Source organism: Eriocheir sinensis, chromosome 42 (genome assembly GCF_024679095.1).
Source record: "Eriocheir sinensis breed Jianghai 21 chromosome 42, ASM2467909v1, whole genome shotgun sequence".
In the NCBI taxonomy this organism is placed as follows: domain Eukaryota; kingdom Metazoa; phylum Arthropoda; class Malacostraca; order Decapoda; family Varunidae; genus Eriocheir; species Eriocheir sinensis.
The window spans coordinates 10,682,702-10,704,617 of NC_066550.1; the positions used below are offsets into that span (position 1 = coordinate 10,682,702).

The following is a 21,916-nucleotide window of genomic DNA, read 5'->3' on the forward strand; positions in this document are numbered from 1 at the left end:
TTGTTCTTCCTTTGTGTTTCTTTGTGTTCCTCCTCCTCCTCCGTCACACAATGCATAAGTCTCCCTTTGAAAACATTAATACATCAAAAAGTCAACGTTTGTAAGTCTTCTGTAATTTGTCCTTCATATTTCGGGTTTTGGTTCCTTTTTCACTAATGGAAGACCTACAGTTGGACGAGCAGGACGCAGCAGGACGAAGCAGGTCAAGCAGGCAGGAAGGTAGGTAGGAGAAATGTTAAATAAAGGAATAATAATGAGAAGAGAGGAAGGGATGAAAGAGGGAAGAGAAGAGAAGTGGGAGAATAAAGAAGAAGAGATAAGAAAAGATAAGAGAGAGAGAGAGAGAAGGAAGGAGAGGAAGATATATACGTAAGAGAAGAGAGGATGAAAAGAAGAGAGAGTAGAGGCGAAGAAAAGAGGGAGAAAAGAGAGGAGAAAGAAGAAGGGAGGAGAGAAAGAAAAGAGAAGAGAGAAGAAGAGGAGGAGGACCTACGAATTAAGCGACAAAGCGGTAGGTACAGTTCATAAGAAGAAGAAGAAGAAGAAGTAGAAGAAAAAGAAGAAGAAGAAGAAGAGGAGGAAGAGAAAGACCAGACAAGTGTTATCATTACTTATGCTCAAACATCCGCTCAGGCACTCGTGTTTTTTTTCCAGGATGGTCTACGCCCCACCCCGCCTCATGTCAGTCCACCCTAATTACCCTCTTTTACCTAATCTAGCGTGTTTATTTCAGCGTAACTTGTGAATTGGTGAAGGAATGATGATGTGCTGATGTTTTGTAGGTGTTTTGGATGTTGTAATTATGTGTTTGAGGTGTATAACGTAGATCATCTTAGGAAAAATATCTCTTAGGCAACGTCGCTGAGGTGTCAGGAAGGAATGACTTAGTTCACTCCGCGTCAAAGTTTGCCTATTTCTTATTTATTTCTTCCTTCTTCCTTCCTTTTATCTTTTCTTCCTTCCTTCTTTCTTTCTTTCTTTCTACTCCTTGTTCGTATTTGCTTCCTTTCTTTCTTTCCTCTTTCTTATTTATTCGTTCTTCCTTCCTTTTCTTTCTACTTCTTGTTCGTATATATTTGCTTTCTTTCTTTCTTAATTCCCTTATGCATCTTTCTTCCTTATCAATTATCTCTTTTCCCTTCTCCAAAATTTGTTCGCCTTTCCTTTCTTTTATCTTCCCTTCCTTTCTTTCCTCTTGCTTTTTTCTCTCGATCTTTCCCTTTCCATTTATTTCTTAAAAATTGTTCTTTCTTAAATTTATTTCTTCCTTCGATCCTTCCTTTCTTCCTTTTCTCTCTTTCTTAGGCGTAAATTTATTCAGATTTAGTCTATTTAAATTTGCGTATAAGTCTATTCAACGTCACAGTTTATTTAGATCTTGGTTGTATATGTATAACCACGTAAATTGTTCAGTATTTACGCTACGGTCTTTTACGCCACTCTACAGCACCGTCACGTCACTCAGGCTCGACAGGAATGAGAAAAGAAGTACAAATAGATATGCAAGACCTTCCCTGCTCTCACCACACAACGTCATCATGTTATCGTACTCAAGACTATTACCCTCATCAGTAACGCTATGCAATTAAGTTAGAGTTAAAAAAATATTATTGATGTGATTTTGTGATAGTTATAATATCTCTCATTAAACTTATAGATAGTTTTCATGATAGTTATAGGCCGGAAAGTGGAAAAATACAGGTTTAAAGAACATTTCAGACCCAGAACAGTCATACCCAGACAGTTAACTATCTCTCATTAAACTTAGCGTTGGAAAAAAATATTATAGATAGTTTTCAAGATAGTTATGGGCCGGAAAGTGGAAAAATACAGATAAAATACAGGTTTAAAGAACATTTCAGACCCAGAACAGCCATATACACACAGTTAACTATCTCTCATTAAACTTAGCGTTGGAAAAAATGATTATAGATAGTTTTCAAGATAGTTATGGGCCGGAAAGTGGAAAAATACAGATAAAATACAGGTTTAAAGAACATTTCAGACCCAGAACAGTCATACCCAGACAGTTAACTATCTCTCATTAAATTAAGCGTTGGAAAAAAATATTATAGATAGTTTTCCTGATAGTTATGGGCCGGAAAGTGGAAAAATACAGATAAAATACAGGTTTAAAGAACATTTCAGACCCAGAACAGTCATACCCACACAGGTAACTATCTCTCATTAAACTTAGCGTTGGAAAAAAATATTATAGATAGTTTTCCTGATAGTTATGGGCCGGAAAGTGGAAAAATACAGGTTTAAAGAACATTTCAGACCCAGAACAGTCATACCCAGACAGTTAACTATCTCTCATTAAACTTAGCGTTGGAAAAAATGATTATAGATAGTTTTCCTGATAGTTATGGGCCGGAAAGTGGAAAAATACAGATAAAATACAGGTTTAAAGAACATTTCAGACCTAGAACAGCCATATACACACAGTTATAACTATCTCTCATTAAACTTAGCGTTGGAAAAAATGATTATAGATAGTTTTCCTGATAGTTATGGGCCGGAAAGTGGAAAAATACAGATAAAATACAGGTTTAAAGAACATTTCAGACCCAGAACAGTCATACCCACACAGGTAACTATCTCTCATTAAATTTAGCGTTGGAAAAAAATATTATAGATAGTTTTCAAGATAGTTATGGGCCGGAAAGTGGAAAAATACAGGTGAGGGGAGGGAGGGAGTGCCCCGGAGAGTAAGCGAGCACCACAGCACACCGGGGAGGGATGGAAGACTAACACCCGTGGAAAACTTTATCCGTATTCCGTTTTCCGGCGATGCAGCACGTGATGGGCGGACGGGCGTGGGCGTGGGCGTGCGTGTGTTTGTTGGGCGTGGGTATGGCGGCGGGGGCGGGGTCTGGGGCGGGTCCGGGGGCCAAAACGAGCGTGGTGAGGCTGGCCGAGGAGGAGGACTGCCGCGAGGACGTGCACGCCCACTGCAAGGACGACCTCAGGAGCAACTTCGCCGTGCTGGAGTGCTTGCAGGACCAGAGGGTGAGGGCCGCGGGGGTTTAGTTAAAGTATTGCCATTTCCTCTATCTGATCTTTTTCCTCCAGTTTTTACTTCATTTGTGTGTTATGAGCCTTCACTTGTGCAATTAACTTCATGCCCAGTGGAACAACTTCGCCGTGCTGGAGTGCTTGCAGGACCAGAGGGTGAGGGCCGCGGGGGTTTAGTTAAAGTATTGCCATTTCCTCTATCTGATCTTTTTCTTCCAGTTTTTAGTTCATTTGTGTGTTATGAGCCTTCACTTGTTGTGCAATGAATAATGACCTTCATGCCCTCGCCGTGCTGGAGTGCTTGCAGGACCAGAGGGTGAGGGAAGGGGGTACAGTATTGCCGCTTCCTCATTTTTACCTTTTTCCACTTTTTAGTTCATTTGTGTGTTATGAGCCTTCACTTGTTGTGCAAAAGAATAATGACCTTCATGCCCACTGCAACAACTTCGCCGTGCTGGAGTGTCTGAGGGGTGAGGGAAGGGGGTACAGTATTGCCGTTTCCTCTTTTTGACCTCTTCCCACCTTTTAGTTCATTTGTGTGTTATGAGCCTTCACTTGTTGTGCAAAAGAATAATGACCTTCATGCCCTCGCCGTGCTGGAGTGCCTGAGGGGCGAGGGGGGGGTGAGGGAAGGGGGTACAGTATTGCCGCTTCCTCTTTTTGATCTTTTTCCACTTTTTACCTCATTTGTGTGTTATGAGCCTTCACTTGTTGTGCAAAAAAATAATGACCTTCATGCCCAGTGCAGCGATACATAGAAACTAGAGGGTCGAAGGGGCACATCACCCTGATTGGAAGTTATACAGCAGTGGAGCGAGGCCTGAAACCTCATCAACAGTAAATGGTATACATATATACGGTATATATATACATGCACCTCTCTATTAGTGACCTTTAGAAGGGGTCAAGTGGAGAAAAGCCCCCTATAAGTAAGAGCTACAACATTCCTGTCACTGTGGCAAGCTGCAGGGTGTGGCTGCTGTGGAACATTCTGGGCTGCCCCGCCGCCCTCAGCCGCGCGGGTCACCTCACACGTCATGGTTATCTCCACACTTGCCTTCATTACTCCACTCTTTCTTATGGTTTTCCTTGAGATTTTAAGGTTTGTTGAATACATAAATGACAACAGAAGAGCTGTTTGTGAAGCAGGAAATGAGATAATGATTTTAATAATACCAGTCTTTACTCAATTGATGTCGACATATTATGGTTATTATTTTTTTAATGTCCCTATCACAGTGGCTCCTGTGGCCAGCTTGATATTCATGAGGTACATATCTTCATTGACCTCTTATTATAATCAGGCATCTCATTTAATGTTCTTTATTGATGTATCCTGCCCATTGATTGACAGGTGCCTGTTTTGTAACATTGCCTCAGTAATGTAAATGTATTACTTAAGATCTTGCCTTCATGAGGGTATGCATGGAGATGTTGAAAATGGATTGTTTTGTTTCTTAACTCACCTGACTCTTACCTGCCCACCTTTCAGAGGGATCTGCAGGACGTCATCAGCGACAAGTGTAACCACGTAAGTTGTTCAGTATTTATGTACAATTGATAACACAGTAACATCCATAGGTGCTGAGTTGACTGTATATTAAAAGTATGAGTGAATACATTTTTCTTCTTTTCATCTATATTTTTTTCTGTCTCTCTACAACTTTTAATCCTCCTTTATAATGGGGATACTAGTTATAGATTTGTATCCTTTCTCTTTTCTTTTTCCTTTTCCTTTCTTTTTTCTGCCTTCCGTTAGTGGTTTGCCGTCACCCAACCCTACTCCTTACCCAACACAACCTGTGCTAACCCTTTCTTCCTCCCCATTACCTTACCCTTTAACCCAACCCAACCTAACACACCCTTTAATCCAACCCAACCTAACACACCCTGACCTTCCTTCCTCCCCTTCAGATGCTATGGACCTACAAGATGAACCTGACTCGCAGCGGGAGGATAGAGGAGCTGGCCAAGGGCGTGTGCGAGGATGAGCTGAACGAGTATGAGGACTGTCGACCCGGCACACAGCCCGGCCACACCATATCCTGCATGATTGACAAGCTGAACCAGATCAAGGTGGGCAGAGGAGGGAGGAAGGAGTGAGGAGGAGGAGGAGGAGGAAAGAGAGGAAGAAAAGGTGTATGGAAGAGAGAGGAAGGAGAGAAGATGTATGCTGGAGGAAGGAGTGAGGAGAAGGAAAGAGAGGAAGAAAAGGTGTATGAAAGAGAGAGGAAGGAGAGAAGATGTATGCTGAAGAAAGAAGGGCAGGGAAGGATAGAGGAAGGAGTGAAAGAGAGAGTATATGTAGGAGAGGAAAGGAGAGAAGGAAGTAGAGTATGTAGGAGAGAAGGATAGTGATGAAGGTGACTGTAGGAGAGAGAAGTGGGAGAAGAAGAGGGTGTTGAAGGGAGACTGGAAGACGGAGGAAAAAATGTATGTGTATATATGTACCACTAACCTATCTTCACCATCACCACCACCCTCACCATCACCACTTCCCTCACCACTCCCAGAACGAGCGCTGCCGTCAATACCTTCTTCGCCTCGCCGCCATCGTCTTCAGTGACTTCCGATACGTCAAGCACATGGTGGAGGACTGCCAGACTGAGATACAAAAGTTCAAGTGTGGCCGCGTGGAGGGGACGGGTGGCGGGGGGCGAGGGGCGCGATCAGGGGGAGCCGGAGGGGACGAGGAGGAGGAGCCTGCCCCCCCACGCTACGTCCACTCCCAGGGCGCTACGATTGAGTGTCTGTCTCTTCACGCGGGGGAGTTGGAGGAGGCGTGTCATAAACAGATCCTGAGGTGGGTAAGGGGTGGTAAAGGGAGGGATAAGGGTGGGGTGATTGGGGTGTAAGGGTGGATAGGTTTGTGTGAGAGAGAGAGAGAGAGAAGGAAGGAGAGAGCTTATATTTGAAAGAGGAAAATTGTTAGGGTGGGTAAGGGTGTGTGTTAGGGTGGATATGTGTGTCTAAGGGTGTGGGTAAGGGTGAAATATGAGATCGAACACCTTACTACAATCCTTTACTCAACTCAGAACTCCATACTCCCCTGTAACATAGAATCAGAACCTATGCTTAAAAATGGAGAGACAGTAATGAAGACTGAAGATGATATTAAGACTGAAGTAATCATTTAATAACTAGGTCTTCCTCCCTCTCTCCCACCCTACACACAATTTCTCTATCCTTCACCACACTCTCCATCTCCTTTCTACACCCCTACACTGTCTATCATCACTCTTCCATCTCCCTTACACCCCTACACTCTTCCCTCCCACCCCTCACCCCCCTAGACTGGCAGAGCTCCAATCAGATGACTTCCACCTGGACCGGCCTCTGTTCTTCGCCTGCCGGGATGACCGCGAGAAATTCTGTGAGAAGGTGCGGTCTGGCGAGGGGCGTGTGTACAAGTGTCTCATTAAGCACAAGACTGACCGCGGCATGAGCAAGGAGGTGAGTGGACAGGAAAGTAGGTTGGGGGGTGGAGGGGTTAGTAGGGGGAGGGTTAAATGGGTGGAGTGTGTTTTTTTATATTTTTTTATCCGTTTTTCTATCACTCCTAACCCCATTTTTCTTCATGCTATCTCCTGTTTCTCTGTTATTATTTATTCTTACTCCTTACACACATATTTACTCCTTTCTCTCTCTCTATCTGTATTTTTTTTTTTATCCCTTTTTCTATCTCATTATTATTATTATTATTATTATTATTATTATTATTATTATTATTATTATTATTATTATTATTATTACTCCTAACCCCATTTTTCTTCATGTTCTGTCCTGTTTCTCTCTTATTATTTATTCTTATTTCTTACACACATATTTACTCCTTTCTCTCTCTCTCTCTCTGTTTTGTTTTATTGTTACTCCTTATTTTCCTTCCCTGTGTCTCTCTTTCTCTCTTGTTTCCATATTCTTCTTTCTATTCTCATTCCTTACATACATCTATATCTACCCTTTCTCCCTTCCTTTCTCTCAATCTCTCTTCTCTGATTATTACTCCTTATCTTATTAGACTTATTTTCTTTCTCTAGTTCTCTCTCTTTAATTTCCAGCTTTCTATTTATTTTCCCCTATGATCTTATTTGCTCTTTTTCTAACTCCTCACTCATCCACTCAATTCAGTATTTAATTACAACTCTACACACACACACACACACACACACACACACACACACAGACACCACTCACATCCCTCCCTTTCCCTCTTCCTCTCTCTCCCGTACCCTCACACCCACCATAACGTAGCCCCCCTCTCCCTCCCCCTTAACCCGTGGGCTTTGGCTATGGGAAAGCCGAGAAGTGGCCGAGAAACGACAAAATTACACTGCATTTTGTGACTAAGAAAAGAGCATGGAACGTACATCAGAGTGCTCCTCTCATAACCATAAAGCCATTAAAAATATTTACTTTTACTCAAACTCCATTCTTTGTGGGTAGTGTTTGTTACAAAATAAACAGTCTCGTGACGCGTGGCATCTAGCCGAGAGTCCCTGTTGTCTACTATAGAGAATTTGACAAGTGATTACTGTATGGATAGCTAATTCAATCTGCCATGACCTTACAGCACCACCTATGACAAAAAAGCCCACCTCAAGTTCACTCACCCACCACAATGACCCAGGGCATTCATGGTGGGTTGCGCTATGCCACCAACGCCTACAATTAGCTTGAATTAGGTGTTTTATGGCGAGCCCTTTTTAGGGTCCACCGTACCACAGCTGCGACTCGTGAAAGCCCTGAAAAGGGTCTGCCGACATTCTCGGGTTAATTATACCCTCTCCCCCTCCTTTCTCCCTTCACAGTGTGCTGACCAGCTCTCCCGACGGCAGAAACTCACAGTGCAGGACTACCGGGTGAACAAGGGCATCGTGAGGGCTTGTCGCAGCGCCATACAGGAACACTCATGCAGGAAGGGGAGCTCCAACGATGCCCACGACGTCAAGCTGTCCAAGATCCTGCTGTGTCTGGAGAATGCACTCAAGCAAGGTGAGGAGAGGGAGGTCGATGAGGAGGGTATTGATAGGTGACGTAAGAAGGTTTAACCCGGTAGCAGCGACGGGCCAAATTTGTGCCATGATTTTAACCCCCCTAAATAGATGATACATAAACTGATCACAAATGCTTTGATATATATTATGAAATGGTTTATGTGAGGGGTGATTTTTTCTCATTTTTCTCGCTTAGAGGGACCATTAAGAAACATGATCCCCGCTGCTACCGGGTTAAGTAAACAGGCATTAAAAACAGCCTAACCAACCCATATAAACCAATGACACTTAGTATGTATATAAGCAACATAACACATTCTAAATCATTGGGCATATCTGTCTTTTGTTTTTGTTACTTTTGAGCAGCTTTCATTACTGTAAAAAAGAAAAGAAAAGAAAAACAAATGCAACTTACATAACACTTTGTACAAATATAGAACATAACTGATTCTAAACATTCTGAATTACTGGGCATTTCTGTTTTCTGTCTATGTTGCCCTCCCATGAGCTGCTTCCGTTACTGTAAAAGAAAAAAATAACAATAATGGTGCGGCGAATAGCAGGCTTTTTTTTTTTTACTCTATTTGTTGCCCCTTGAGCCGCATCCTTTAATGTAAAAAAAAAAAAAAAAAAAAAAAAATCTACTCCCTCTAACTCTCCTCCAGGCGCCAACATCGACGGGTCTTGCCGCGAGGAGATGCTGGCACACCGCCGTCAACTCCTCGAGGACTTCAAGCTGTCGCCGGACCTGATGCTGGCCTGCCGGGTGGAGCTTGAACAGTTCTGCCACAGCGGCCAGGGCGGGGGGGGCGAGGGGGGCGGCCGCACACTGCACTGCCTCATGAAGCACGCACGCTCCCACAAGATGAGGAAGAGGGTGACGGATGAGTGCAGGAGAGAGGTGGGTGTGTGGGGATGGGTGGTGAGGGAGGGAAGGGGTGGGCGGGTGAGGGCAGAATGGGAAGAGATGAGGAGGGGAAATGAGTGAATAGGGATAGGTGAGGGAGGAAGGAAGGGAGATAAGTGAATGGGAAGGAAGGAGGGAGGCAATGAGGAAGACAGGGAGAGGGGAAGGAAGGGAGAGGAGTGAATGGGGAAGAATTAGTGGATAAGAAGGAAAGAGGAAGAAGGGGAAAGTGTGAGGGAGAAATAAACAATATGATAATACTAACAGTCACATTCTTCCTCCTTACACACAAACAGTTAAAGAGATAAATAAGAAATAATACTAACACACTTCTCTTTGCCTCATAGCTGTAGGAACCAATGGAGACAGAGAAGGAGAAGGAGATACCAACACACCCACACACTAACTCTCTTCTCTCTCTCTCTCCTCACTCACAGCTGGAGAAGGTTGTGAAGGAGACAGACGCTGGGGAGGACTGGCGCGTAGACCCAGTGCTGCACGAGGCCTGTCATCGCGTCGTAGAGACCTCCTGCCGGGACCTCAAGGGGGGGAACGCCAGGTATGTGTGTGTGTGTGTGTGTGTGTGTGTGTGTACATTTTGAATTTTTTGCGGTAAAGGAAAAAAATACCTGCTTTGTTTTTTCCTTTAATACCATCTCAGACCTTTTCTTTATTCCCTCAATCGTTTACTTTCTTCCTTTATTTCTCCTTCACCTTCCACACTTACCTTGCCCCTCACTCTCTTGCTTCTTCACTCCTTCATTTGCTGTCTCACCCCCTCCCTCTCTCCCTTTCTTCTTTCCCTCCTTCCCTCCCTCCACCCCTTCCCTTCCTCCACCCTTTCCCTCACCCATTCCTTCCCTAAACCCTTCCTTCACTCCTTCCTTCACTCACCCACTCCCTCTGTCCCCCAGGGTAATGCGTTGCCTGATGCGTCACCTGGACTCCCCTGAGATGCCGCAAGAGTGTGAGGCGGCCCTGCTTGAGATACAGTACTTTGTGTCGAGGGACTGGAAGCTTGACCCCCAGCTACACTCTGCTTGCCTCTCCGACGCCACGCGACTCTGCAACGCCAAAAAGAACTGGGCGGAGATCGTGGACGGCTCGGGAAATTCGGGAAATGCTATCTCGTCCGGGGCCGCACAAGTCCTCCCGTGCCTCTTCCGATATGTCTACCACCCCACGGCCGAGTTGAGGGTGGGTGGAAGGGGTCACTGTTGTTTTTTGTTCATTATTTATTTTGTTTTATTTATTTATTTTTTGTGGATGATTCATTTCACTCGCTATTTTCTTTATCTTTTGTTTCTTCTATTTCTATTCTGTTTCCATCTTCTATTATTTATTTTCCTCTACCCTTTCTATTTCGGTGGAGGCCTGAAGCCACTTTCCTTTCTTGTCTTTCCGTTTTAAGTTCATTGCCAAGTGATGATTTTACGAGATTTCTTAATGTCTTTTTGTAAGGTTCATTTGTCTCCCCCATCTCATTCCCTCCAACTTCTCCCTCACTCGTGATCTCCCCCTCCTCCTCTCCCTCACCTTCCTTCCTCCCCTCTCACCGACATGCTCCCTCTTTCATCTTCCTTTACCTTCTCAATTTGTGTTTCAGAGTTAGTGTTTTAGAGTTAGTGTTTCAGAGTTAGTGTTTTAGAGTTATTGTTTTAGAGTTATTGTTTCAGAGTTAGTGTTTCAGAGTTAGTGTAGCAGAGTTAGTGTTTCAGAGTTAGTGTTGCAGAGTTAGTGTTGCAGAGTTAGTGTTGCAGAGTTAGTGTTGCAGAGTTAGTGTTGCAGAGTTAGTAGTGTTTCTTCTCTTTATATTTGTGTTGCTTAGAGCTTGTGTTGAGAGGCAGAGCGACGCAGGAAGAGGGTATGTTCGGTATGATTATTTGTGTTCCATTTTCTTTCATTCCTCCCCTTCTTCACCCATCCGTTCCTTCTCCCATCACCTTTTACTTCCTCACTCTCCCTTTTCTTCCATCCGTTCCTTCTTCACCCAACATCCTTTACTTTCTCACACCCTTTTCTTCTATCCATTCCTTCTTCCCCCACCATCTCTTACTTCCTCACTCACCCTTTTCTCCCCCCGCAGCTCACCCCGCTGTGTGGCCAGGAGGTCCAGCGGGTGATGCACGAGCGAGCGGCCTTTGTGGACCTGCACCCGGACATTGAGATGGCCTGCATGGATCACCTGGCCCACATGTGCTCCCAGGACACCGGCCCGCGGGAGGAGATGGCCTGCCTGCAAGAAAACCTGGACAAGTGAGGAGGCATTGATGTTTGTTTGTTTGTTGATTTATTTATTTTTGTGGCCAAGGAGGTAGACCCGTAGTAACTGTTTGGGGTTTTGTTAGGTTAGGTTAAGTTTAGGCTGTCTTTAAACACATGATAGCCAGCACCTAATGGTATGAATCAACAAAGAATGACCTCACTTTGTTGTATAGAAAGTCTCATCTCATTAGTAGTTTAGGTATCTTCAAACACATGATAGCCAGCACCTAATGGTATAAATCAACAATGAATGACCTCACTTTGTTGTATAGAAAGTCTCACTAGTAAGGAAGCATATATGAATTTTCTGAGTCAAGACCTATAGTGACTGTTTGGGGTTTTGTTAGGTTAGGTTAAGTTTAGGGTATCTTCATACACATGATAGCCAGCACCTAATGGTATAAATCAACAAAGAATGACCTCACTTTGTTGTATAGAATGTCTCACTAGTAAGGAAGCATATATGAATTTTTCAAGTCAAGACCTATAGTGACTGTTTGGGGTTAGGTTAGGTTAAGTTTGGTATATCTTTAAACACATGATAGCCAGCACCTAATGGTATAAATCAACAAAGAATGACCTCACAAAGTTGTATAGAATGTCTCATTAGTAAGGAAGCATGTATGAATTTTCTGAGTCAAGACCTATAGTGACTGTTTGGGGTTTTGTTAGGTTAGGTTAAGTTTAGGGTATCTTCATACACATGATAGCCAGCACCTAATGGTATAAATCAACAATGAATGACCTCACTTTGTTGTATAGAAAGTCTCACTAGTAAGGAAGCATATATGAATTTTTCAAGTCAAGACCTATAGTAACTGTTTGGGGTTAGGTTAGGTTAAGTTTGGTATATCTTTAAACACATGATAGCCAGCACCTAATGGTATAAATCAACAAAGAATGACCTCACTTTGTTGTATAGAATGTCTCATTAGTAAGGAAGCATATATGAATTTTCTGAGTCAAGACCTATAGTGACTGTTTGGGGTTTTGTTAGGTTAGGTTAAGTTTAGGGTATCTTCATACACATGATAGCCAGCACCTAATGGTATAAATCAACAATGAATTACCTCACTTTGTTGTATAGAAAGTCTCACTAGTAAGGAAGCATATATGAATTTTTCAAGTCAAGACCTATAGTAACTGTTTGGGGTTAGGTTAGGTTAAGTTTGGTATATCTTTAAACACATGATAGCCAGCACCTAATGGTATGAATCAACAAAGAATGACCTCACTTTGTTGTATAGAATGTCTTATTAGTAAGGAAGCATATATGAATTTTCTGAGTCAAGACCTATAGTGACTGTTTGGGGTTTTGTTAGGTTAGGTTAAGTTTAGGGTATCTTCATACACATGATAGCCAGCACCTAATGGTTTAAATCAACAATGAATGACCTCACTTTGTTGTATAGAATGTCTCACTAGTAAGGAAGCATATATGAATTTTTCAAGTCAAGACCTATAGTGACTGTTTGGGGTTAGATTAGGTTAAGTTTGGTATATCTTTAAACACATGATAGCCAGCACCTAATGGTATAAATCAACAATGAATGACCTCACTTTGTTGTATAGAATGTCTCATTAGTAAGGAAGCATATATGAATTTTCTGAGTCAAGACCTATAGTGACTGTTTGGGGTTTTGTTAGGTTAGGTTAAGTTTAGGGAATCTTCATACACATGATAGCCAGCACCTAATGGTATAAATCAACAATGAATTACCTCACTTTGTTGTATAGAAAGTCTCACTAGTAAGGAAGCATATATGAATTTTTCAAGTCAAGACCTATAGTAACTGTTTGGGGTTAGGTTAGGTTAAGTTTGGTATATCTTTAAACACATGATAGCCAGCACCTAATGGTATAAATCAACAAAGAATGACCTCACTTTGTTGTATAGAATGTCTCATTAGTAAGGAAGCATATATGAATTTTCTGAGTCAAGACCTATAGTGACTGTTTGGGGTTTTGTTAGGTTAGGTTAAGTTTAGGGTATCTTCATACACATGATAGCCAGCACCTAATGGTATAAATCAACAATGAATGACCTCACTTTGTTGTATAGAAAGTCTCACTAGTAAGGAAGCATATATGAATTTTTCAAGTCAAGACCTATAGTAACTGTTTGGGGTTAGGTTAGGTTAAGTTTGGTATATCTTTAAACACATGATAGCCAGCACCTAATGGTATAAATCAACAAAGAATGACCTCACTTTGTTGTATAGAATGTCTCATTAGTAAGGAAGCATATATGAATTTTCTGAGTCAAGACCTATAGTGACTGTTTGGGGTTTTGTTAGGTTAGGTTAAGTTTAGGGTATCTTCATACACATGATAGCCAGCACCTAATGGTATAAATCAACAATGAATGACCTCACTTTGTTGTATAGAAAGTCTCATTAATAAGGAAGCATATATGAATTTTCCAAGTCAAGACCTATAGTAACTGTTTGGGGTTAGGTTAGGTTAAGTTTGGTATATCTTTAAACACATGATAGCCAGCACCTAATGGTATAAATCAACAATGAATGACCTCACTTTGTTGTATAGAAAGTCTCATTAGTAAGGAACCATATGAATTTTCTGAGTAACTGTTTGAGGTTTTGTTAGGTTAGGTTAAGTTTAGGGCATCTTCAAACACAAGATTGCCAGCACCTTATGGTATACATCAACAAAGAATGACCTCACTTTCCATCCTTTTCTCTCCCTCCCTCCCTCCATTCCTTCCATTTTCTCTCCCTGGTGCTTCCTCCATGCCTCCACTAACCCCCCCCCTCCTCCCTCCCTCTGCAGGCTGGGCAAGGAGTGCAGGGATGTGGTCAGCAACTACACGGAAGCGGAAGCCAAGGACTCGCGCCTCAACTCTGACCTCATGACGCACTGTGCCGGGCCTATCACCAAGGTAGTGTTTTTATTTTTTATTTTTTACAAGAAAGGAGACGGCTCAAGGGCAACAAAAAGTGTAAAAAAAAAAGCCCACCTCTTCCACATCCTTCTGTCACCTCACACTAACCCTCTTCCCCCCCTCCCCCCCATAGATGTGCTCTGACGCGGCAGTATCCCTAAGGAGTGGCAGCGGCGGGGCGGGGGCTAATGGGGTGGGGGATACCGGGGACAGCCTGATGGACTGCCTGATCCGACACAAGAACGTGGAGGCCATGCAGGGACAGTTGAAGTGTAGGTCCGTCATTGAGCACTTCCAGGTGAGACGTAGTAGTAGTAGTAGTAGTAGTAGTAGTAGTAGAAGTAGTAGTAGTTGTAGTAATAGTTGTGTTATGAAGGAGAATATGTCGCTCTCACAATGCAACTTTTGACAGGTGAAGGACATATTAAAAGTTAGTAGAAGTAGTAGTAGTAGTAGTAGTAGTAGTAGTAGTAGTAGTAGTAGAAGGGGTAAGGGTAGTAGTTGTTATAGTAAGACTTAGTTTTGTTAATACTTTTGGTTCTATAAGTTCACAAGGGCAATGATAAGGATACAGTAGTAGGAGTAATAGTAATTTGTAATAGTACATAATAGGTTTTAGTAGTAGTGGTAGGAATAGTAATGGGTTGTAGCAGTAGAAGTAATAGTTTTTCGTAGTAGTAGTAGTAGTAGTTGCAATAAAAATAAATCATACGAACACTAATACAAGAATACAATGATAAAATAGTGAACATCTTTTAGCATTTCAGAAAAAAAAAAAATCATATACAAAATAGTAGTTGTAGAAATAGAAGTAATAGTTTGTAGTAGTAGTAGTAGTAGTAATAGTAGTAGCAGTTGCAATAAAAATAAATCATCCTAACACTAATACAAGAATACAATGATAAAATAGTGAACATCTTTTAGGATTTCAGAATTCTCAAAAAAAAAAAATAAATAAATAAAAATAAGATCGTATACAAAACAAACAAAATAGCACTCTGACACCATCACCACCACCAATAATAATAATAATAATAATAATAATAATAATAATAATAATAATAATAATAATAATGAGTGTTGCCACCTCTCAGCTGCTGGCCATGAAAGACTACACGTTCAGCCCCAAGTTCAAGGAGGCGTGTCAGGGTGACGTGGCATCACTGTGCAGCAAACCCAAGCCCAGGAACAAGTGCGTGCTGCTTTGACCCTTCTGTCCCTTGTGCTTAGAGGTGGAATTAGGAAGAACTTTGTGTCTCATGCTTAAAGGTGGAATTAGGGAGAACTTAGTGTCTCTTATGCTTAAAGGTGGAATTAGGAAGAACTTAGTGTCTCTTATGCTTAGTGAACTTTGTGTTTCTTGTGCTTAAAGGTCAAATTAGGAAGAACTTAGTGTCTCTTATGCTTAGTGAACTTTGTGTTTCTTGTGCTTAAAGGTCAAATTAAGAACTCGGTCATGATGTTTTTTTATATTTTTCTAGCCTTTTCTTCATATAGAGAGCAACTTAAACTCTGATTATTCATATTTTACTGCTATTTATTATCTTGTATTGCAATTTTATTTTTTGTTACATATTAACCATTGTGTTTAGAGATAACAGATTTTGTTTTTGTTTTTCCTATTTGTTATTATATAGAGTGAAAGATATCTGGCTTTATTTTATCTATTTATTATATATATTTTTGTATGTCCTTGTACTTCCCCTGCACCACCCTTTCTCATTAACGCCCCATTATCACCTCGCCTCTTCCCCCCCCAGGGCAGACGTCATCGAGTGCCTGAGCGGACAGGTGCGTAACGCCATACTGACGGACACCACGCACCAGGTGAGCCGTCCGTGCCGCCAACAGCTGCGCCAACAGATGCTGCAGCGCCACGAGAACATCCGTTTCGACCCAAGGCTGAAGGACGGCTGCGGCACGGACATCGACAAATTCTGCAAGGATGTGCCGTTCGGGAGAGGCGCTGTGAGTGTCTGGGGATCTGTCTGTGGTATGGGGGTGATGGGGTGTTATAGGAGGTGCAATGGAGGATTTAATCAAGCTGAGGTTTCTGTATTTTGTTTTTTTGTTAGTTTTATTTTTAGGTTCATTTATAAGGCTGAGAATTGGGGTGTTTGGGAGGGCTTATAAGGGCTGAGGGTTTCTGTTAGTTCTTATTGGTGTTAATCTTTCTTTGTGTTATTATTGTTGTTATTGTTTTTAGATATTTGTGAGGAGCTGAATGTTTTTTTTATTACATGATTTTTTAGGCTTATCCGAGTTTTTTCGTGCAAGATGATGAATTTATTTGCATTTTTGTTACTGTTGTTTTGTTAGGTTATTTTTCCTCTTTTTTTTCCCTTCCTTATTTACCAACTTCACTTCCTCCTCCTCCTCTTCCTCCTCTTCTCACCCTTTTTCCAACTCCATCCCTTCCTCTTCTTCCTCACTACCTCTTTTCCTCCTCCTCCACCTCCTCTTCCTCTTCTCCACCACCTCTTTTTCAACTCCACCTTCTATTCCACTTTCTCCTCCTCCTCCTCTCACCCTTTTTCCAACTCCATCCCTTCCTCTTCTTCCTCACCACCTTTCCTCCTCCTCCTCCTCCTCCTCTTCCTCTTTCTCCTCCTCTCACCATTTTTCCGACTCCATCCCTTCCTCTTCTTCCTCACCATCTCCTCTCCAACTCCATCCTCCTCCTCCTCCTCCTCCTCGTCAACACCCCACTCATCCCCTTCCCCTTCCCCCGCTAGATCCTGGAGTGTCTTCGTCGTAACCGTGCCAACATCAGCGCAGACTGCCATCGTCGGCTGTTCGTCCGCGAGCAGGAGGAGCTGCAGGACCCTGGGACGGACGTGGTGCTGATGGCCGCCTGCAGGATGATGGTGGACCGTTACTGCCATGATGTGGGGTCTGAGAAGCTCCTGGGATGTCTCAAGGTGCGGTATTTTTATTTTCGCGCATTTAGTCATTCATTTTTTTTAGGTCCTTAGGTATAATCATTGCTGTTTTTTCATCAATGCCAGAGAAAGCATTTTTTTTTCATTTTTCAACAAAGGAGACGGCTCAAGGGCAACAAAAAGGGTTAAAAAAAAAAGCCCGATACTCGCCGCTCCCACATAAGTAAGAATTAAAGAGTAGCCGAAAGAGAGGTCAGTTTTAGGTGGAGAGGCGTGTCGCAAACATAAGAGTGAGGACAGGGTATCGGTGGTATAGATGGAGCTGTTTATATCTTGCAGTAATAGTTTCTCCCTCACTGTTTCTTCAGCACCTCACTGTCTTTCCTGCAGTGATCATATAATTCTCATCATCATACCTGCATTTTTATTTATTTATATTTTTTATTTACAACAAAGGAGACAACTTAGTGATGGTAAAATTCTCAACACTCTTTCCTCCGTCGCCATTTCTCCTCCCACTCCTCACCATCTTTCCTCCCCACTCACCATGATCTTTCCTCCCCCTCACCATCAACACCATTTTTCCTCCCCACTCCCCACAATCTTTCCTCCCCCTCACCATCAACACCATCTCTCCTCCCCACTCGCCACAATCTTTCCTCCCCCTCACCATCAACACCATTTTTCCTCCCCACTCACCACAATCTTTCCTCCCCCTCACCATCAACACCATTTTTCCTCCCCACTCCCCACAATCTTTCCTCCCCCTCACCATCAACACCATCTCTCCTCCCCACTCCCCACAATCTTTCCTCCCCCTCACCATCAACACCATCTCTCCTCCCCACTCCCCACAATCTTTCCTCCCCCTCACCATCAACACCATTTTTCCTCCTCACTCCCCACAATCTTTCCTCCCCCTCACCATCAACACCATTTTTCCTCCCCACTCACCACAATCTTTCCTCCCCCTCACCATCAACACCATCTCTCCTCCCCACTCACCACAATCTTTCCTCCCCCTCACCATCAACACCATTTTTCCTCCCCACTCCCCACAATCTTTCCTCCCCCTCACCATCAACACCATCTCTCCTCCCCACTCCCCACAATCTTTCCTCCCCCTCACCATCAACACCATCTCTCCTCCCCACTCACCACAATCTTTCCTCCCCCTCACCATCAACACCATCTCTCCTCCCCACTCCCCACAATCTTTCTTCCCCATCACCATCAACACCATCTCTCCTCCCCACTCACCACAATCTTTCTTCCCCATCACCATCAACACCATCTCTCCTCCCCACTCACCACAATCTTTCTTCCCCATCACCATCAACACCATCTCTCCTCCCCACTCACCACAATCTTTCCTTCCCCTCACCATCAACACCATCTCTCCTCCCCACTCCCCACTATCTTTTCCTGCTCTCTCACTCACCATATCCCCTCACAATCCACCATCTTTCACCATCTCTCCTCACCACCATCACCACCACAGAGCAACAAGGAGATGGCCAACTTCGACAGTGGTTGCCGTTTGGTGGTGATGAGACGGCTGGTGGAACAGACAACCGACACGCGCCTCAACCCGGAACTCCTGAGGGCTTGCAGACACGACATGGCCAAGTTCTGCAGCGTCCTTTTCGACCGAGCGAATACGTCGAGCACGGAGCTGAACGGCCTACTGACGGAGTGCTTGAAGGTGGGCGCTTGTTGTGTTTAATTTTTTGTTGCGATTACGATTTTTATTATTTTTTTTTCGTAATGTGTTTTGCAGGAGTTTGTTAGTTTTTTGTTTCCTTGGTTAGTTTTTTAGTGTTTTTCATTGTTGTTATTGTTTTCTTTGTTCAATTTTTGTTTCCTTGCTTAATTTTCTTGTTTCTTTGGTTAAATTTTTTTCCTAGGCTAAATTTTTGTCTTTTTTGATTTGTTTTTTGTTTTTTATGTTTCTGCCTCTTCTCCTCCTCCTCCTCCTCCTCCTCTTACTTCCGTTTCTTCCTCTCCTCCTCCTCCTCCTCCTCCTCCTCCTCCTCCTCTCTCTTGCCTTTCTTCCCTCCTCACTTATCTTCCTCTCCTCCTCCTCTTTCTCCCCACACTTTCTCCTCTTCTCTCTTCAAATTTCTTCCCCTCCTCCTCACTTATCTTCCTCTCCTCCTCCTCCTCCTCCTCTTTCTTCCATTTCTTCCTCTCCTCCTCCTCCTCCTCTTTCTTACATTTCTTCCTCTCCTCCTCCTCCTCTTCCTCCTCCCTCTTGCCTTTCTTCCCTCCTCCTCACTTATCTTCCTCTCCTCCTCCTCTTTCTCCCCACACTTCCTCCTCTTCTCTCTTCAAATTTCTTCCTCTCCTCCTCACTTATCTCCCTCTCCTCCTCCTCCTACTCCTCCTCCTCCTCCTACTCATATTCTTCCCGCCCACAGGAGCAGCTTCCCGCCCGCAAGCTAAGCACCTCCTGCCGAAGCCGTGTGGTGGCCCTCGCTCGCACCGCCGCCCTCAACTACAAGATGGACCCTATACTGATGGACAAGTGCAAGACGGATGTGAGTGCTGGTGGAGGAGGTGGAGGTGCAGGGGGGGGGAGTGCGTGTGGTGGAAAAGGTTGATTAGGGAGCTCATTTTTTGTTTATTTATTTATTTTTACTTCAGAGGTTATTGTTCATTTCTTCTGCTCTCTGTCTCCTTCCTTGTCATCTCTGTCACTCTCCTTTCCGTTTCTTCCATTTGCCCTTTTTCTTCATCCTTTATCTTCTTTCTTCTCCTCTGTTACCCCTTCTATCCTTTTCCTTAATCCCTACCCTCCTTCTCCTCTCTCTTCCTCCTCCCACCTTTTACTTTCCCTCCCTATTCTCTCCCTTCCTTGTCTCCCTCTCCTTTCCTCTCACTTCAATTTCCCTCCAGTTCTTCCTTCTCTCATCTCACGACCCTCTTCCCCCCCCCCAGATGAAGGTCCTGTGCCCAGACGAGATGGAGCATCACATGGAGGAGTGCCTCAAACTCGCCTTCCAGCAGGACCGCCTCAGTGCCCCGGAGTGCCGCCTACACCTGGCCCACGTCATCGAGACAGAGCGGGCGGATATCTCAGTCGATCCCGCCCTCAACCAAGTCTGCGGCGTGGATGATAACAAGTTCTGCTCGGCCATGGAAGACGGAACGCGTATGTATCGGGGATGATTGGGAGAAAGGGTGTGTGGGAGGGGAGGGTGTAAGTGCGTGTGGGGGTTGTGGGAGGGGTTAAAAGGGGATGTTTGTGTTTGTGTTGTGTGTAAATGATTGAAGTTTTTTTTTTTTTCTTTCTCGTTTTATATTTTCATGCATTGTTGTTTCCCACACTTACTTTTTTACTACATTCCTTCCATCATTCTGGGGGCTTCGTGGTGCAGTGGTTAGCACACTCGGCTCACAACCGAGAGAGCCTGGGTTCGATTCCTGGGCGGAGTGGAAAATTTTGGATGGCTTTTCTGATACCCTACGCCCCTGTCCACCCGGCAGTGAATGGGTACCAGGTATTAATCGGGGGTTGTGTCCCGTCTCCTGTGATCTGTTCCCTTTTCCTATAATTCCTTCCCCTTCTGTTTCTCTCCGGCATATGACCACAGATGTTGCGCCGACTATACGAAACTTTCCAACTTTTTTCCATCCTATTATGTTCTCTCCTTCTCTTCCTCCTCCTCATATTTCTTTCTCTCTTCTCTCTCCTCCACCTCCTTCTCAGCCTCACCCAGCCGTCTCTCCTCCAGATTTCTCCTGCCTGCTTGACGTACTGGAGCGCAACCCCCAGGGCCTCAAAGCGGAGTGTCGCGAGGCACTGCGGAAGAGGCAGGAGATGTACAGTGCCGCTATCAAGGTGAGAGAGAGGAAAGAGAGTGCAGTTGTTGTATATCATCCTTCAAATCCCCATTCACATTTTTTTTTTTTCCGTTTTTTGACCTTTTTTTCCGTTCTCTCTCCCGTCCTTCAGATGACCAACATTGGGTCCGTCAGCGACCTGGTGCGGCACGTCAATGCGTCGTCGGAGCGCACGTACCTCCTCCTGGTGCTGGTGATGCTGCTGGGCGCCATCTTCTTCGGTGGTCTGTTCTGCGGCCGCGTCACGAAGCGCACCAAGTTCCTCAAGGACAGATAAAAGTTGCCGGGTGCCCAATTTTTTTTTTCTTAAACTTTCTCTCCCTCCCCTCCTTCGTTTGTAGTTTCCCTTCTTTTTTTTCCTTTAACTTTCTCTCCCTTCGTTCAGTTTCCCTTTTTTTTTACATTTTTCCTTCTTTTTTCGCAACTTTTCTTCATAATTTCGTAACACTCTTTTTTTCTTAAACTTTCTCTTCCTCCCTTCCTTCATTTGTAGTTTCCCTTCTCTTTTTTTTATTTTTTTTTTTACTTTTTACTTTTTTGTAACTTTTCTTCATAATTTCGTAACACTTTCTTTTTTTCTTAAACTTTCTCTTCCTCCCTTCCTTCATTTGTAGTTTCCCTTCTCCTTTTTTCTCACAGTTTTCCTTCTTCATAACTTCATAACTCACTTTTTTTTCCCTTAAACTTTCCCTCCTTTCCTTCCTTCGCAGTTTCCCTTCTCTTTCTTTTTTTTTTTACATTATTTCTTTTTTGTAACTTCTTCATAATTTTGTAACACTTTTTTTTTTCCTTATTCTCCTTTATTTCCTTCCTTTGTAGTTTTGCTTTTCATTCTCCTTTCTCTCAAACCTTTTCATCACATTTTTCCTTCTCCCTTTTCATAACTTTTCCTTTTTACTTTCTCTTTCTCTTCGTTTCTTCCTCCTTCCTTTCCTCAACATTTCTTTTTAATACTTTCTTCTTTGCTTCTGTTTTTTTTTTTCGACTTTTCTCTTATTTTTTCTTCCTCTCCGTTCCTTTTCTTTAGCTAATTATCATGTGTTCACCTTTTTTTATAACCTTTCCTTTTTCTTTTCTCTTCCATGCAACTCTTTTCTTTTAA

The 21,916-nt window shown here is 43.3% G+C and overlaps 1 protein-coding gene across 3 annotated transcripts; it reads left to right on the forward strand.

The window, feature by feature from the left end:
* Positions 1-2,715: 2,715 nt before the first annotated feature.
* Positions 2,716-21,316, forward strand: LOC127009999 (Golgi apparatus protein 1-like). 3 transcript variants are annotated; one of them, XM_050883697.1, is made up of 20 exons: positions 2,716-3,012; positions 4,511-4,549; positions 4,933-5,094; positions 5,532-5,821; positions 6,312-6,471; positions 7,827-8,010; positions 8,678-8,913; positions 9,357-9,478; positions 9,834-10,116; positions 11,006-11,175; positions 13,975-14,083; positions 14,220-14,384; positions 15,181-15,278; positions 15,847-16,054; positions 16,822-17,007; positions 18,470-18,673; positions 19,389-19,508; positions 19,909-20,122; positions 20,706-20,812; positions 20,927-21,316. In XM_050883697.1, the coding sequence occupies exons 1-20, from the start codon at positions 2,794-2,796 to the stop codon at positions 21,089-21,091; spliced, it is 3,441 nt and encodes a 1,146-aa protein (XP_050739654.1). In that variant the 5' UTR covers positions 2,716-2,793; the 3' UTR covers positions 21,092-21,316. The 3 variants fall into 3 exon arrangements, with proteins under 3 accessions (XP_050739654.1, XP_050739656.1, XP_050739655.1); XM_050883699.1 differs by lacking the exon at positions 2,716-3,012 and adding an exon at positions 3,114-3,174; XM_050883698.1 differs by lacking the exon at positions 2,716-3,012 and adding an exon at positions 3,266-3,334.
* The last annotated feature ends 600 nt before the right edge of the window (positions 21,317-21,916 follow it).